The 18521-nt window shown below is 49.6% G+C and overlaps 1 protein-coding gene across 2 annotated transcripts in view; it reads right to left on the reverse strand.

Moving 5' to 3' along the window:
- Nucleotides 1-363: 363 nt before the first annotated feature.
- TM9SF4 (transmembrane 9 superfamily member 4) overlaps nucleotides 364-18521 on the reverse strand; it is a 51377-nt gene continuing 33219 nt past the window's right edge. Inside the window, exons 9-18 of one of the 2 annotated variants that reach the window (XM_040247573.1) lie at nucleotides 17999-18069; nucleotides 13212-13344; nucleotides 12532-12613; nucleotides 12364-12439; nucleotides 9518-9601; nucleotides 7538-7713; nucleotides 7004-7067; nucleotides 5695-5814; nucleotides 4850-4939; nucleotides 364-1918 (exon numbers count right to left, since the gene is read on the reverse strand). In XM_040247573.1, the coding sequence (XP_040103507.1) occupies nucleotides 1769-1918; nucleotides 4850-4939; nucleotides 5695-5814; nucleotides 7004-7067; nucleotides 7538-7713; nucleotides 9518-9601; nucleotides 12364-12439; nucleotides 12532-12613; nucleotides 13212-13344; nucleotides 17999-18069 (1046 nt within the window). In that variant the 3' untranslated portion in view covers nucleotides 364-1768. The remainder of the gene's footprint in view (nucleotides 1919-4849; nucleotides 4940-5694; nucleotides 5815-7003; nucleotides 7068-7537; nucleotides 7714-9517; nucleotides 9602-12363; nucleotides 12440-12531; nucleotides 12614-13211; nucleotides 13345-17998; nucleotides 18070-18521) is intronic. The other variant, XM_040247574.1, reaches the window with a different exon arrangement.

The following is an 18521-nucleotide window of genomic DNA, read 5'->3' on the forward strand; positions in this document are numbered from 1 at the left end:
AGGCATACAGGCATCTTTTAATTAAAAACAAGGATGATGATTAAAAAAGTCAGAAAAATTGATGTCTGAACCATTTATGAGGAGTCTGTTTACCCACTCCCCGCCAAAAGACAATCTCTTAGGGAAAAAAATTCAAGATGTGAATGAACAAGACTCCATTATCATCCTCTACTGCTTGGGTTCCCTTTCCTCCAACCTGATTCTTGGTGGACGCCGCTTGGTACTGCAGAGTCACTGTGAGGCAAGGTTGAGAAGATCACTGGTTTGACTGGTGGAGCTGGTGAGGGCTACTGGGAGAATCTGGGGGTGGGCGTGAGGGGGGTATGTTCCTAGCTTAGCCAGCATCCTGAGCTTTGTCTTGTGGTGGGGGTCCTAATGGGGCTGGAGCAAGGGTGAGTGGCTGTTACTTAAACCCTGACCCCAGGGTGTGTTTGGTCTCTTGCAACTTGAGAGCAAAGGTCTGTGACAGGCATGGGGAAGGGCAGGGGTTAGGAAGAGGGGGCGCCGATGAAGAAGCCAGGCATCCGTGTCAGCTCCTCTTTCTAACTTAGGCTCCTTGCTTCTTCCTGGGACTCGGGGAAGGAATGACACAACTTACTTTCCACTTTCCTTCTTGCAGGTAGTGTTCTGGGTGTTCCCCAAAGGAGGCAAGAGCTCAGACAGGAAGTGGAGGGGCGGGGTCTGGCTGAAAGAGCTGTGTGTGGACACTGAGGCTGGGGGATGTCAGGGAGAGAATGCCTCTTCCCAGCCACCTGAAGAGGAGACCTGAGGTCTCCAGGCCTTGTCCTGCCCTGGAAGCGGGGGAGGAGAGGGTGTCCCACCAGCACACACTAATAAAAGCATTACCCCCCGCCCCCCAACCCAGGAAGGGGCTGAGGAGCAACCTGAGGGGTGAGGACCCTCATCCGGACAGACGCGTGAATGCTTGGTTTGGCTCTGGAAATACTTGGCCCCAGATCCAGGGTTTCTTGGCACGAAAGACAGTTCATTGCAAGTCTCTCCTCTGGTCCAGCAAACTCCGGCTGCTCTGAGCAGGGGCGATTCCTGCTGTCCTGGGGCACTTGGAGCCCAGTACTTCTGGGGGATTTCCTTGGCTCAACCAAGATCTGGGCTTGCTCCCAGTGACAAGATGACCAGAGGCCTGGTGGGGAGCCCTGCTTTGAGCAGCCCTGGGAGGAGGCTAGGGAGGAAGGAATAGGGAGGGGAAGGGGCTGGAAGAGGCTGGTTGGCACTGAGGATGCGAGTCCGGGCTGAGCTGTGCTTTGTCGCGGCATCAATGGCGAGGACGGGCAATGAGAGGCTCAGAAACCTCCCTGAGGCCCCGGCGTTTCCTCTTCCAGTTAGTCGTGGGGTAGCCAACAGCCCTGAGGAACTGAGGTGGAGACAGTGACCAGAACCCAGTGTCTCGGTGGATTTATCCATCCTGGATCCATTTGTTAAAAAAAACTAAGGGAGAAAAACCCCAAACCAAAAATACACCTGAATAAACAGGTCCGAGAGTTCCTGCTGGAGGGAACTTCCCTAGCACTGAAGAAAAACAACCCACAAAAAACTCATCCCCCATAGAACTGCAATAAGATGATGAAGAAAAATGCAAGATTTATCTACAGGCCTTCCCGCCCCCCACGCAGCCCCGGGATCCAGAACACTGTGCCAGGAGTTACATTCGAAACGAGCAGGAGTTGTTTTATTCAACGTGCCTGCAGTTCCCTGTGCAGGGCGGCTTCCTGTCCGTGGATGGAGTGGGCCAGACCACGGTCCACCCCCATCAGTCTATCTTCACAGCAGCGTAGATCTTGCGGACAAACATGTAGGCTGCATAGAAGCCGATGGTGCCCGTGAGGAGCCAGAAGGACAGGACCATGAGGGCCGTGTAGCCAAAGTAGAGGAGAGAGGGAATGAACTCGACGATGTCCAGCTGGGGCGCGAGTGGGGAGAGAAGGGGGACACTCAGTGCCAGCCTGCTGTGGCCAACCAGGTGCCCCCCGACCTTCGCCCGGACCTCGTGGGCAGGCAGTGAGGGGCAGGTGGGGCACACGGCCAGGGTGAACCTTCGTCAGCACCAGGGCCTGTGCTCCGCCCTGCATGCTCACAACCACTGTGGTGGGTTATTAACTCATTTTACAGAGGAGCAGGGATTTGAACCTGGAGTCAGAGGCCCAAATCCACTGACCAGGCCATTCCATGTTGGAGTAGGAGTATTCCTGGGGAAGGGCCTGGGAGCTCACTGGGAGATGGGGCTGACCTCAGGGCCCACTGCCAGAATGACGAAGGCAGGAAAGGCCACAGATGTCTCTTCCCCACCCTCCACAGTCCCCAGAACAGTGCAGTGAGACTCGCGGATGGCTGGAGCACAGAAGTTGGGGGAGGAGAGAGATGTTCACAGCTCCTGACTTTAGGACCAGAGAGTCACCATGAGCCTGTCTCAGCCTATGGTGCTCTCCGCCTGAACACACTGTGTCACTTTTATTACCATCTCACGGGGAGTCACGGGGAGTTGATCCTGGAGCATCTCAACTCCTTAGCTGAGTTCTCAGACCTGGGCAGCGATGCCAGGGAACCTGTCATGTGGTGGGCTTTACTGTGCCAAGTGGAGCTCATCTGGGACCCTAGTATCAGGACCTGCCTGCCCACCAGGGCCCGAGTGGGGCCTGTTCCAGGGCTCTTGGGCAGACCCATGGTCACAAAATGCCAGGAGTCCACAAGAAAACAATAAGGGTTACTGTTTGAGACCATCTCCCTGAAGTCAAATAGCCACAAATTGGGGGATGAAGGCCATGTCTTCCAGCTCAACCACCCATCTCTCTTTTTATGGGCTTTCTTAGGGCTGAAGGTGGGGTGAAGGTGATGGGGGGGACAGAGTAGTGCTAAATCCAGTGGTAAAACCAAAAAAGGAGTGAAGCAAAAAGGCAGTGCTGGAAAGTTCCTTAGAGTTCAGACAGGCCAAGGCCATCATGTTTCAGACAAGGCTCTCGGGCTGGCTTTAGAGCAGAGAAGAAAGCCTCGGGCAGAGGCAGGAAAGGCAGGAGGCTGAGCTGTGACCTTTGTGTAGGTGGCTATGGAAGCAGGCTTCACTTGCCCAATACTGGCTTTTATCTTCCTTTTTTCCGGGGTCTTGGGTACCCACTCCCTACTCTGTGGTCCTGTTGGGGCTGTCAGTCCAGTACAAAGCCTAAGCTAGTCAATCAGAGTACACCATCCTGCTGGACATGAGGAACAGTGAAGGGTGACGTATAACCTGGGCCAATGAGCATCTTCCCTGGGACTGATAACATGAGGACAGAGGAAACACTTTCTTTTATTGCTAGGGCTGCAAAGCTGAAAAGAGACTCTACGGCTGCTACTGGCCATCCTTCTACTTTGTGAAAAGATCTACCTGCAGACTGAAGCCAAGAAAACACACACAGAGCTGAGGTATAAACACAGAGCCCTGATACCATTTAAGCTGCTGGATCTAACCAAGCCTGAAGCTGTATTTCAACTTCTTATTAAACTTACATAAGCCAAAACATTCTCTTTTTTTGCTTAAGCCAGCTGGAACTGGGTTTTGGTCACTTTCCATTCAGAAGAGTTTCTGATAAATAGTGGTTGTAGAGAAGGGAAATTAGATTTGTTTTGCAGGATTCCAGCAATAAGATTGATCTGAAGATGGAGTTTACAGCGAGGCAGATTTCAGTGTGAATCAAGGAAGACCTTAATAATGACAGGAGCTATTTAAAGAGAATGGGAGCGTCAGGAGGGAATGCCCTCAGTCACTGATGTGCTAGAGCAGGGGTCAGCAAGCTTCTTCTTAAAGGGACAGGTTATATTGGGTTGGCCAAAAAGTTCATTCAGATTTTTCTGGAAGACAGTATGGAAAAACCCGATCGAACTTTTTGTCCAAGCCAACAGCTAAGGCCAGTGGTCTCTTGTCAAAACTACAATACTCTGCTGCTGCAGTGTAAAAACAGCCTGGACAACATGTGAATGAACAACCGCCAATAAAACTGTTTACAGCAACAGGCCTGCTGGCCCACAGGCCACCACTGACTGACTCCTTAGTGAGGTGATCCTTTGTCGGGATCTTTGGAGAAGGAGCCAGAAGCAGGGCTGAAACTCTACACTCACATATCTGGACAGTCCTTTCCAACCTGATGTTTTTGGGAAAGGGAATTCCAAGCTTCACTTGCTTAGCCTATGCTCTAGTTTAGTTTCAGAATACAGCTTGGTTATAAGCAGAGGATTTCTCGCTTTGGAAACCCAAAATACAGTGGCTAAGTCCCGGAGGTGACACAGGGTCCAACCAAAGCAACTCCCAGACTCCCCTCAGCAACCCATCCACCAAATCTGTTGTGGGGATCTATCTGGACTCTTAAGCCACCCTCTGGGGACAGTGAGCTCTGTAAGTACAGCTGAGCTCCTCAATCTGAGTGCTAAAGGCTACTTTAGCAGTTTCTGTTCTCATCTCTTTAACTCTTCTCATTTACATTTATTCTTTCATGTTATCGTTCTTTTCCCCCATCTTTTCTTTTTCCTTCCTGTCTTCTTGAGGTGAACACTGTATTACCTTACGTCCTCTTAAAAGCACTGTAAGGTGATACACTTCCTTTTAGCTCTGCTTTGGTTGTCATCTCACAGGTTCTCCATACAACATTCTCACTGTCGTTTATCCTGAAGGCTTTTGTCACCCAAACATATTCTCTTTCCAAAAAGATTCTGTTCTATGAGCAGGAACAGTTCTAGAATGACCTTGGTCCTCCCCAATCTTGGTAGAAAAGTAAGATTTAGACACTTGAGGTTTTTCCCCAGCACCCCCTCCCTACAGTCCTGCCCTGAAAGGGCAAAGGGGCTCCCTCATGCAGGGTGGTACCTTGTTAACAAAGTAAAAGATGGCATAGACCAGGACATAGAATGCAGATCCCCCGGACACTAGGAAATTCCTCCACCACCAGCGGTAATCCTGAGAAGGAAACAGAGAAGGGTCACTGCTGTCTCCAGGCCGAATCTCTTCCCCAAGTTTCACAGTTGCCTGAGGAGCTTAAAGACCCTGTCTAAGGATGGTAATATCTGGGGTCATGTGAAGGTTTTATGCCTTGACTGTGATGGTGGTTACACAACCACATGCATTTCTAAAAACTTACACAACTACAGACTAAACAGGGTGAACATTACTGTCAATAAATTACATCTCAATTTAAAAAATCAACAACAAAAGAACAGTATTAACATTAGCATTTCGTGAGCAAACGTTCACCACATGCCACGTCCTGTTCTAGGTGCTTATTGTGAATCAGCTCAGAGTTCATGAAGCAGCCCTCTGAGTTAGGTCTGGAAGGCACACAGAGGTTAAATGACTGCCAAGAGCTACAGGAGGAGCCAGGGTTTCAGCTCAGGCTGTCTGCCCCAGAGACCTGGCTTTGCTCACTCTGCCAAGAGCTAGTCCCCAGATGGAGGGCAGGTTACCCAAACGGCGCTAGCTGTTGACGACCTCCCTACTGGAGTGGACTCAGTACTTGCAAGTACTGTCAGGAGGTCATGGTGACCTCCACCCACAACGAATCTACAGCTGAACAAGTGGAAGCTCGGCAACGGGAAGTGACGCACTTGCCCAAGGCCTCAGAAGACATGGAACCACGCGGGAAACCCAGTTCCCCTGACCCATTTGATGCTGGCCCAGCTCCCCCTACCCCCAAGTGCTGGCCACATTCCCCTCACCTCTGCACACAGCTGAAAGTACACCATGACAATGCTGATCTGTGAACAGGACACCACCAGGATGATGAAGACAAGGAACAGGAAGCCAAAAAGGTAATAGAACTGATTCTCCCAGATTGCCTGCGGATACATCAGAGCCGGCCTTCAGTGAGCCCGCCCCCTGCCCCTGCAGTCCTTGCCTGTGCTCGGGAACTCCATCCCTCAGTCGGGACTGGCAGGAATGGAGAACCATCATGACATCACTGGGGCCTGTGGTCCTGGCTTGTGCCTGGCCTGGTCTCTCCTCTCTGGAGCAGAGGGTGAGCCAGGCTGTCCCTAGGGAGGGGCTGGGGCATGGCTGATCCTACCATGGGTGGGCCCTAGCCTGAACTCAGCAGCTTGTGGAAAATAACAAATCCCACCCCAAGCAAAATTAGACAGCAGCCACCACTACCTGGGGTGGCTCGCCATGCGCCAGGCACAGTGCTGCATGCTTTATGCACGACTCCACATGTCGGCCTGTGGAAGGGTGGCCTTTCCAGTGAAGGAGTCAAGGTTCAGGGAGGTCAGTGACTGGCCTGGCGTCACACGAACAGAACAGAGGTGGCCCCCTTGGGCAGGCAGCCAATCCATCCCAGGCAGGGCTGGGTGGGCGAGAGGGTATCAGCTGGGCAAGCTGGGCCGCTCCAGAGGTGCGGCTGCTTGTCCAGCACTGACTTAGGGCAAAGTCCTCTCTCTGTGCTGGACACCGAGCTGGGTCAGCTGGCCTTAGATGGCTCTGAAGAACCCTTCTGCCAGCTTTCATCTGGGCAGGCCTGAGAGAGGAGCAGTCATCATTAAAATAGCAGCTCTGAGTTAAGAAGCATTTCCTGAATGTCAAGCACTGTGCCTTTTGCAGACATTATCATGTTCCAGCCTCATGATGATCCTGAGAATTAAGCATCATTTCCCACATTTTCCTAGCAGTTCTGAGTAACTGAGACAGGTAAAGACACGTGCAGACCCAGAAATCAAAACAGATGCAACCATGCTATTAATAAAGGTGGTGACTAATGGCAATATTGCTAACACAGCCAAAGCAGCTTCTAGAAATTTCACTGAGCCCCTCTCACACCAGACCCTGTACACATGGCACATCTCACTTAACCTTCTAAGCTGTCACGAGAGGCAGGACCATTACTGTATTTTGGGGTGAAGAACGGGGGCTAAGAGAAGTTAAAATTTCTGTCTGAAATTTCACAGGCAGTAGGTGGCAGAGCACCGAGCAGAGGGGTGGGGACAAGGCTGGTGTGGGTGAAGGTGAGGGGTGGGAGCAGGCAGCAGTACTCACACTGAAGATGAAGAAAAGCTCGATGAACATGGCACCAAAGGGCAGGATCCCAGCCATTAGAATACTGTAGAGAACGGGAGGGTTAACACTGCTGGGAGACCTGGGCCACTGGAAGCTTCAGGCTCCCCCCTGAGCCAGTGAGAACCAGAGTACTGACACTTGGGGTAGGTCTAGTGCTTCCAGCATGCTTTTGTATCACTACAGTCATTCAAGAGGTGTGCATCATTCTCCCCATTTACAGATGGGGAGCTGCAGTGCAGAGAAGGAGCGTGGCTTGCCCGAGGTCCCAGGCAGTCGCAACCTGTCACCCTGCACCTTTCCACCCCCCACCCCCCAACCAACACCTAGTCTGGCTACAACTTGGTCCTCTCTATCTTGGAGTGAAGCTGAGCTCTTAGGAAGTCTAGAGCCAGCCACGGTGCAGCCCCTGCCGGGAAGGGTACCCTCGTCCACGTCTTCCCGAGGAGACAGCTCTGGGAAGTGTCGGCCTTGTGGACCCTAGAAGCCCCCGCCTGGCCCCTGCTGGAGACTCACCCCACGAATCGGTTCATGTACCACCGCTGCTCGGGGATCTGCCGGGGAATCTGGTTGGTGCGCACGGGGTTGTCATACGGCTGCTTACGGAAGCCGAAGTAGTAACCCAGGTAGACGAGAGGCAGGGAGATCCCAAACCACATACAGAGCAGGGCCACCATGGTGGGAAAGGGCACCTGTGGGCACAGCACTGTGAGGCCCCACGAGCCCTGACGCCCAGGCCAGGGCCGTGCAGTGGGGATGGGGACCTTCTGGGCCCCAGGGCAGGAAGGGCTCGGCAGGACCCCACGAGGGGGTAGCTTCTACAGACACACCCCACACAGGGCTCCGGCCAGACCACCCTGGGGTGGACCCCAGCCCTGGGAAAAGCGGAGGGCAGACGGAGGGCCAGCTGAGCCACAAAGTGAAGAAGGAACCACGGCATCCCAGAGGAGCTTGTCACCGGCGAGGATGTGGGGAGAGAACAAGGGAGGGCCTGAGAACCGGAAGGGGAGATGAAGGGCCAGAATAAAGGGAAATTACATGTGCTACGTTAAGTGGAAAAAAAAAAACAGAAGTACACAAATAGTGTGTTTCCAATTTTGTTCAATGAAAACACCACACTATACCACTAAGTGAAAAGCTGGATATCAAACTGTATGTACAGGACTCCATTTTAATGAAAATACCCCAATACTTAAATATGCATATACGCCCAGAGACGCCTATGACAAAAAGTTAACAGCACTTCCTCAGATGGGGTAGGGGGCACTGCAATTGATTTTTCATTTTCTTCTTTAATCCCCATTTGCAGTCTTACATTTTTCATGCAAAATGAAAGAAATAAATTAATATCTGTAAAGTATTTAGAACAAAACTTATTCCAAAGTAAGCACTATATGTTTGCTATTATTTTATAATTTTACAATTACATTATTCCATTTTAAATACATCTAAAAAGAGGTTGAGATGAGACAGAGGATGAGATGGTTGGACGGCATCACTGACTCAATGGACATGAGTTTGAGCAAACTCTGGGAGATAGTGGAAAACAGGGAAGCCTGGCATGCTGCAGTTTATGGGGTTGCAAAGAGTCGGACATGACTTAGCGACTGAACAACAACAAAAAGAGGTTAGAAGACTGCAAAAATAGGAAATTCCCTGGCTAGGACTCTGTGCTTCCACTGCAGAGGGCATAGGTTTGATCCCTGGTTAGAGAACTAAGATCCTGCAAGCCACACAGTGCAATCAAAGAAAAAAAAAAAAAAAAGGCTGTAAAAGCATATTAAAGATCTACATTAACTTTTCTGTACTTTCCAAAATTTCTACAATGAGTGTTTATGGTGAGCAGCTGGTAATTGGGAGGAAAATGTTAAGAAAGAGAAGGGAGACAGGTATAAAAAAGAGGAAGTGAGAGGAAGAACAGGAGCCGGTCTTTCCTGAGGGCAGCTCCCTGGACCGCTGGGAAGAACCCAATACTCCACAGCCTGGACTGTGGGCCCCACCCAAGGCCCTTCAATGGGTACCTCAGTGAGAGGGAAGCAGTTCCCTCCACTGAGGCTGGGATGGCAAATGCCTACCCCACCTCTCCTGCAGCTCATCAATTAATAAGACCATCTCCCCATCTCCAACTGAGTCTGCAGTCCTCATATGGGGGCTGGCAGGGACATGATGAGGAGAGGCTTGTTTTGGGATCCTGACCTCACCAAGTCACACCATGCAGCTTTCCCTTGGTTGAGACAAGGGAAATTCCCCAGTTGGCCCCTGGACTGTGGAAAGCTCCTTTTAGAGAAGTGAGCTTTAGGCAGCTGTCTGAAAAGAGTCCATGGGAGGGTCAGGGCAGATGGATGCACAGGGCTGGGGAAACCCTGGCCAGCCCTCAGCCCCCAGGGCTGGGAACAGACCTCTGGGGACTCAGAAAAGGGAAGGAAACAGCAGGAAGTCACCTGCGGGTATGGGTCTGAGCACAGCTGGCCCTCCCTGGCTGGGGAGGGCACTTACCGCTCCTGACGAGTGCTTTCCCCAGATGAAGCAATTCAATACGAAGCAGATGCCAAAAACCACGCCAGGATACAGTGTTGCTGTCTGGAAGCAAGACACACCAGGCTGGGGAGCTGCGTCTAGGGGGGCTCTCAACTGCTCCCTAGTTGGGGCACCCAGACTAGAGGTTCCCAAGCCCTCCTGTCCTAGAGAACTCAGCACCAAGATAATCCCTTCCAGAAAGCACTCCCTGACCTCTAGACTACGCGGGCCTCCTGCTCTGTCCTTTTAGATCCCTGGACCGCTCCTCTCTTGCCCTCATTCAAGTTCGTGATCTCATGCTGTTGTGACCCTCACAGATGTGAAGTCTTGGGAGGACCGTGTCCTGCTCAGCGATGTGCTCCCAGCACTCAGAGCACAGTGTGCTCAGTAAGCATTTGTTGAATAGGAATGACCAGATAAAGCTTTCACTAAACACACTGGTCTGCACCTCCACCCAAACCATCTAGAGTGGTAGGGAAGCTTTAACTGTCTTAAGGGCGGCAGGTGCTGGCCTCCAAGTGCATGATCTCACCTAACCCTCACTACAGGCCTAGATGGGAAGGACCACCACTATCTCTTTTTAAGAAGAGGACACTGAGGCCCAGCGATGTTAGATAACCCCCATGCCAACTTCACAGTCAGCTAAGGGTGCAGCAGAGGTTCAGACTGTTGGCTGTCTGACTGCAGAGGTCCCACTTCTGACACCCTGTGAGGCAGTCTATCCAGTCAGGTTCTCCGGGGCTGGGGCTCAGGCCCAGTGGACCAAAGCTCTAGACTCACAGTTGAGCCTCCTTCACTACTGTGGCTGTCCGAGCACCCAAGAGAGGCGCCCGCCACGATGCCCGAGGCATCCTGCAATCTGGTGCTCAGCCTCATGGCCAGTTTTATTTATCTCTGGCCCGTAGCCTCCCACACTCACTGACGGGCCCCTGCCCCTCCACGTCTCTGACTCTGGCCCTTTATCAAAGACACAGTTAATAGCATCTCAGGTGTCCACTTCCTGAGCGTCAACGCTGCACTGGTGACCTGCCATGTGCGTCTCCTTGCATCCGCACAATAACCTGGAGACACCAGCCTCCCGTGGACAGATGAGGAAACCAAGGCTCAGAGAGCTGGCCAAGGTTACCAACCAAGGAGAGAACTGGGCCAGGACTGGGATCCAGGCGATTCCAGAACTTGAGGCTGCCCTGCTGGCTGCTTCCATCCAGTGGAAACTCTCCTCTCCAAGGCCCAGCTCAAATGTCATTTCCTCCCTCCTGTCTGTCCTGGTTTATTCTGCTGTGTAGCAGGGAATTCCTGGTCTGTCCTCCTGGCTGAAATTTATGGACTGGCCACTGTGCTAGATATGAGGAAGAACAGGGAAAAAGTTCAGATCCACAAATGGAGACCAGCACATGTGGCACTCATAGGCACAAGGCTTTGCCCCGGCCCCTCTGGGGTGCCAAGGACACTGAAGTCAGAATCAGGGGAGGAGGAGGGAGCTGAGACTTAACCACCCACACAGGTGCCAGAGGAGAGGCATGGTCATACACCTGCAGGACTGCAGCAGAAGCCCGCCTGGGAAGGGAGGCAGAGCTCCACACCAGAGACGGGTCACAAGCTTGCAGAGAAACTGGGGAGGTCTAGCATAGCCAAGGTCCGTGAGAAAGGCAGACGCCTGAATGTGGCCAAGAGTCCTGGGGATGGAGGTGGGAAGGAATTCATGCACTAGTTGGCAGGAAAACCATCCACACTTGGTGGATGAGGGGAGGCGGGGGGTCATAGGATAGGAGAAGGAAAGGGAGCCACCCCGGTGTCTGCCTTGGGGCCTGGGTGGATGCTAGCAGACAGGGTTTGTGCTGGGACCCACCCAGGGAGACTTGGAGGCTATCTGGTGGGAGACTTCATCAGGGAAGTCTCACCAGGGGAGAAGAGGGCTGGGTTTTACAGTTCTGAAGACCCCTGGCTCTCAGTACACAGCGGCCCAGGGAAAACATCCGATGCGTCGAGCATTCATAGTAGCCCGAGAAAAACATGATGCGTGACGAACTCAGGAAACTTTTTTGATCTTTCCAGAACAACTGAAGGCTCTTCCATACTGAGGGCTTACTAAGTGCCAGGGTATTAGCCCGAGTTGGGCTAGCCTGAGTTCCCCTGGGTTTTTGAACGTTGTGAGAATGGTTTCAGAAGGCTGGGTCTAGAGGCTTTTCCCAGTTTGGCACCAGGGGTTTCCCTGGCCCTCTAAGGGCTCACTTGTTCTAGGAGAAGGGGCTTAGGACTCCTAGGTGTCCTCCTATCTCCCAGGTGTTCTCCTCTTTTCTGCTGCCAAGAAGTCTCCTCACCACCAGGACAGCGATCGTCAGGAGCTGACCTTACTCCAGAGGAACGGCGGCACCAAGTCTGGCAAGCAGGCTGACAGTGACGTGGGGCCCGGCCTCTCCCGCCTGTGGCAGGTAATTCTCTCTTTACTCTGCTGGGCAAGGTGTTCTCCCAGCAGCCCTGCTGATCAGGTTTTGACCTTAAACTTTTGACACCTGGGCTCGGTGCCTAACTCCTATTATTCTGAATCCCCTATTTCTATTTGTTCTTGAGCCATGGGACAATGCAGGCTAAAAATCACCTTATTTCAATTCCCTCTTTTCATCGATGTGGCAACCAAGGCCTTCAGAGGTAAGCGCCCATGGGTGAAGTGAGAGCCCAGGGCTCCTCCTTGGATGCACCCCTCCCATCCCTCATGCTGCTGCCCAGCCACTGGCCTTGAACACCCCCCAGGACTGCTCCCGAGGAGCCCAGGAGGAAGCACCTCAGCTCCCCACCAGCAAAGGGAGGCGGTTTGGGACACTTACACAGAAGGCCCCTTTCTTCCACCGATGGCCCTTCAGAGTGCGGTACAGACGGCCGGCTGAAAATCCACCAAACACCCTGTGGGAAATGGCAGGGGTCCACACCAAGGAGACCTGTTAGCTGAAGCGGAGGCCACTTGAGTCGGCCCCGAGCCCCCCAGACACACCTACCCCATGAACATGAAGAGGAAGCAGGCTGTGGTCATGAGTGCTCCCCGGCTGGAGGGCGACAGCATCCCAAGCATGGCCACAACTGAGGAGGGAGCGGGAGAGAGGGAACGTCAGGGTCTCCAGCCCGAGGACCCCATCCCGCTGGCTGACAGGGCCCCAGCTCAGGTGAGGCTGGATGAGGCTCCCTTCTCCCTCCGCCCTCCTCTCTACAGGAGAAGACTGGGTCTTAGCTGGGGTTCAGAGGGGTGCAGCAGTTATTATACGTCAGCAAAAAAAGAAAAGTAGGCAGACTGACTTCAGCACTGCCTGTAGCCACTATATAATCATTCTGGGGGGTGTTTTCTGAGAAAAGAGACCTGATTCCAGTCTAATCCTGGCGTGGAAAGGCGTAGGTCATATAATGCCTAGCTGCAAAAGGAGGCCAACCTCCCCGTGCTGATCCGTGGCTTCACTGGCAGTGTGGCTGTGCGGGGGCTATGGATGGTGCTGGCAAGATCTGAGGAGCAAAGCACTGGGGCCTGTGACTGAGGGGAGCAGCCCTTCTGCTAGGACAGATGCTTCTGTCTGGCCCAGAGATGCTGACAAGCCCCTCTGCCCCAGGAAGGGAAGCCCACTCCTCTCTCGGACTCAGGCCTGTGCTGCTCCCCCCGCCCGACCCCAGCCCGGCAAGGCCCACTCACAGATGACGATGAGGATCATACAGAAGAGCTGAATGCCCGAGCCCAGCAGGGAGCTGAGGATCATGGGGTACTGGGGGGGCCTGAAGACGTCGCCATGCACCAGCTTCCAGCCAGACTCTTCCATGGTGTCTTCCTGCAGCAAAGGGCCAGAGAGTGAGGCTCTTCCTGGCCTCCAAGGAGGCAGCTCCTGCAGGGACCACCCCTAGGACCCACATCCTCTGATTTGGGTTGAGGGTGCCTCAGATGTGTCAACCAGCTCTACTCTTACACAGGAGTGTGAGTCAGAAAGTACTTCTCAGAGAACTGTCACATGGGGAAAGGAGGCCACTAACATGAGCAGACAGCCGTATGAAAGGAAAATTTCCTCCCCACATGCCACAAACCTACTGCACGAAAAAATAATGTAAACCAACACACTAAAACGCTGTGACAGTTTCTGAGTGGTATATTTACAAGTTTTTTTTTTTTTTTACTGATCATAAAAATGATATAAACACACCTTATTTTACTGCGCTTCATTTTACAGCACTTCACAGATACTGTAATTTTTACAAATCGAAGGCCTGTAGCAACTTGCATCAAGCAAGTCTACCGGCACTATTTTTCCAAAAGCATTTCCTCACTTCATGTCTCTGCATCACACTTTAGTAATTCTTGCAATACTTCAAAACTTTTCACTATTATTATATTTGCTATAGTGATCTATTTTCAATAATCTTTTTTTTTTCCTAATTATTAGTTGGCAGCACCAAGTCTTAGCTGTGGCACACAGGTTGCAGCACACAGGATCTTTAGTTGCGACATGTGGGATCTAGTCCCCTGACCAGGGATGGAACCTGGGCTCCCTGCATTGGGAGCATGGAGTCCCAGCCACTGGACCACTGAGGATCAGTGATCTTTGATGTTACTACTGAAATGGTTTGAGGCTGCCATAAACTGTACCCATAAAGATGGCAAACAAACAATAAACGTATGGTCTGAATGCTCCATTAACGAACGAGCTGCTCCATCTCTCTCCCTCTTCTTCAGCTTCCCTATTCCCCAAGGCATAATATTGACATTAGGCCAATTAATAACCCTACAATGCCCTCTAAATGTGTAAGTAAGAGGAAGCGTTACATGTCTCTCACTTTAAATCAAAAGCTAGAAATGATTAAGCTTAGAGAGGAGAGCCTGTCAAAGGCTCAGACAGGCCAAAAACTAGACCTCTTGCACAAAATATTCAGCCAAGTTGTGAAAGCAAAAGAAAAGTTCTTCAAGGAAATTAAAAGTGCAACTCTGGCAAATATAGGAATAAGAAAGCAAAGCAGTCTTATAGCTGTTATGGAGAAAGTCTGAGTGGTCTGGAGAGATCAACCCAGCCATAAGATCCCATTAAGCCAAAGCCTCATCCAGGGCAAGGCCCAACCCTCTTTAATTGTGTGAAGGCTGAGACAGGTGAGGAAGCTGCAGAAGAAAAGTCTGAAGTTAGCAGAGGTTGGTTCATGAGGTTTAAGGAGAGAAGCCCATCTCTATAACATAAAAGTGCAAAGTGAAGCAGCAAGTGATGATGGAGAAGCTGCAGTGAGTTATCCAGAAGATCTAGCTACATTAACAGTGGCTACACTGAACAGACTTTCAATATACACAAAACAGCCTCCGACTGGAAGAAAATGCCACCGCTGACTTTCATAGCTAGAGAGAAGTCAATGCCTGGCTTCAAAGGACAGCCTGACTCTGTTACAGGCTCATGTAGCTGGTGACTTTTAAGTTGAAGCCAGTGCTCATTTACCATTCTGAAAATCCTGGGGCCTTGAAGAATTACGTTAAATCCACTCTGCCTGGATGACAGCACGTCTATTTACAACGTGGTTTACTGAATACTTTAAGCCCACTGTTGAGACCTACTGCTCAGAAAAAAAAAAAAAAAAGACTCCTTTCAAAGTATTACTGCTCACTGACAAAGTACTTGATCACCCAGGAGCTCTGCTGGAGATGTACAATGAGATTAATGTTATCTTCATGCCCGCTAACGTCCATCCTGCAGCCCATGGGTCAAGGCATTGTTTTGACTTTGCAGTCTTACTTAAGAAACATGTTTCATAAGGCTAAAGCTGCTATAAGACAGTGTGATTCCTCTGATGGATCTGGGCAAAGTAAATTGAAAACCTTCTGGAAAGGATTCACCATTCTAATGGTGTTGGTTTTTTGTTTTTGTTTTGCTAAAGTGCACCGTGTGGAATCTTAGTTCCCCAACAAGAGATTGAACCTGCACACCCTGCACTGGAAGCACGGAGTCTTAACCACTGGACCACCGGGGAAGTCCCAGGATTCATCATTCTAGATGCCATTAAGTGATTCATAGGAAGAGGTCAAAATATGAACATTAATAGAAGTATTGATGAAGTTGATTCCAAGCTTCATGGATGAAATTGTGAGGCTCAAGATTTCAGAAGTAACTACAGATGCAGTGGAAGCAGCAAGAGAACTAGAATTAGAAGTGGAGCCTAAAGACTGGACTGAATTGCTGCCATCTCATGATAAAATTTTAACAGGTAAGGGGCTATTTCTTATGGATGAGCAAAGAAAATGATTTCTTGAAATGGAATCTACTCCTGGTGAAGATGCTGTGAGAATTTAACAAATTTCACTGCTGTCTTATTTTAAGAAATTGCCACAACCACCCCAAGCTTCAGCAGCCAACACTCTGATCAGTCAGTAGCCATTAACATTGAGGCCAGATAAAGATAATGACTAGATAAAGGCTCAGATGTTGGTTAGCATTTTTTAGCCCTAAAGTATTTTTAAATTAAGGTACTTCTTTAGACATACTGCTATATACTTAAGAGACAACAGTATAGTATAAACGTAACTTTCATATGCACTGGGAAACCAAAAATTTGTCTCCCTTGCTTTATTGTAATAATCATTTTATTGTGATGGCCTAGGACTGAGTCCACAATATCTCTACGTATGTCTGTATGTGCTCTTACATCTGTAATAAAGTTAAAAAAAAATTCTTTAGTATGATACTCAAATGAACAAAAAGTAGTAAATGTGTATCACAGACAATTTTTTAAAAATCCAGAAAGATTGAACAAAAAATATAAAACTCGTAAACACTTAAGGATTAAAAACTAAATCCAGAAAAATACAAAAATGATTTATATACTTAATAATCCGTGTTTTGATCTATTTCCTTAGCCCTTTAGATATATACGTGTGTATGTGTATATAGCTTTTAACAGTAAAACTGGGATCATACTGTATTTACTTGGTTACTTTCAGCTGAGGGATGGTCGTGAGCATTACCTCAGGTCAGTACATACTCTCTACAATTACTATTTAATAGCTGTACAATTTTTCATTGTACAGCTGTATTATACTATAACCAAGTTATTATTAAGGGATATCAGTCTATATTCAGTTTATTTAAATTATGAACAAGTCTGCTATAAATATTTCTAGATCAAATTTTTGTGGTTTTGATGCTAAGGGAACTAAGATCCCACATGCCACATGGTGAGGCCAAAAATTAAAAAATAAATAAATAAATACGTTAACTTTTTGACAGTTTATGAAACTTACTGTCAATTAACTACTTTTCAGAAAATTACCAGTTTACACTTGTACAGGTGGCACAAAAGGTGCTTATTTCATATTAACCTTGCCAACAAGTAATACTATATATACAGAGCTGTGCTAATTTGAAGGTCCAGAACTGTCTTCTGATGATTGAAACTGCATGTGGGGGGCTTGATGTTGTGGTTTAGTTGCTAAGTTGTGTCCAACTTTTCTGAAACCCCATGGACTGTAGCCTGCCAGCTTCCTCTAGCCATGGGACTTCCCAGGCAAGAGTACTGGAATGCATTGCCATTTCCCTCTACAGGGGCTCTTCCCGACCCAGGGATTGATCCTGCGTCTCCTGCATTGGGAGGTGGATTCGTTACCACGGAGCCACCAGAGAAGCCCATGTTGGGGACTTATGCCTAAGATAAAAACTTTTTCACATGTTTATTAGCCATGTATCCTTGTCTGTATTTTTTGTTCATCAGCACACTAGAGAATTTTAGTGTTTTTTAATACCAGTTCTTTTAACCATCATCTTCCTTTTTAAAAACATTTATTTTTAATTGGAGGATAATTACTTCACAATATTGTATAACTATCATCTTCTAAAAAATTTGTTGCATATATTGTTTGCCATTTTACTTTTCTGTTTTATTTTGACATAAAGGATTATGTATGTCAAATCAATATCAATCAAGTATCATACAGTATTTGAATGTCATCAAATCAATCCAGTTTTCTTCCATTATGAAAGCTTGGAAATTAGAAAGCTGGGCTTCCCTGGTGGTCCAGTGGTTAAGAATTTGCCTGCCAATGCAGGAAACAAAGGTTCAATCCCTGGCCTGGGAAGATGCCACATGCTGCAGGGCAAATTAAGCCCGTGTGCCCTAGAGTCTGTGCTCTGCAAAAAGAGAAGCCACCACAATGAGAAGCCCTCACACTGCTATGGAAAGCGGCCCTCGATTGCCACAACTAGTGAAAGTCTGTGTAGAGCAATGAAGACCCAGCACAGACAAAAATAAAGACATAAAAAAGCAAAATAAAATGAGAAAATCTATCCCAATCACTTTGAGTCATTAAACGTTTTGTTTTCCTTTTCAATACTTTCAAGGTTTGTGCTATGAATGATCACACAACCCTCCACCCCCACCCCCAGTTCTGGTCTGGGAGGCCTGGAGCTCTGCTGCTAGACCACCCTCCCTCTGCAAGTCCATCCCTCCCCAGCCAAGACCTCGTACAATGTCATCCTCCTTATTATAGTTGGCGATGTCCTTCCGCAGGGTCCGAATGATGATCATGCTCAGGATACCTGAAACAAACGGGGTGGCGGGGGGCGGGAGGAAGAGAAGCCGTCAGCACTGCCAGCTGAGTCATCTGCACTGCTGGGCCCCCCAGCATTGTGTGGCTTTCTTCAGTGGGAACTGGCTACGCAGTGGCCTCAGGTCCTCTCCTGGGCAGGGCTCCAGCTCAGCGACCAGGGGAGGAGCAAACAGAGGGTCACCCCTCAAGTGTGTGGGGGAGGACTGAGCTGCTAGGATTGGTGGAGGCTGTCACAGGACACTGCTTCCACTCTAGGGAGAACAGCATCCCTGTTCCTCCAATGGTTGGTCCTTCTAACTTCCCCAGGCTCACCTCTCTGGTCATTTATTGCTTTTGGGTATCAGGTCATGGCCCATCTCCCTCTCACCTGTGTGCCTATAACCCAGGCTACTCCTTTTGCCTTAACTCCTACTCACACTTCAAGACATCTCCTCTTGACAC

This window comes from Oryx dammah, unplaced genomic scaffold (genome assembly GCF_014754425.2).
Source record: "Oryx dammah isolate SB20612 unplaced genomic scaffold, SCBI_Odam_1.1 HiC_scaffold_10, whole genome shotgun sequence".
In the NCBI taxonomy this organism is placed as follows: domain Eukaryota; kingdom Metazoa; phylum Chordata; class Mammalia; order Artiodactyla; family Bovidae; genus Oryx; species Oryx dammah.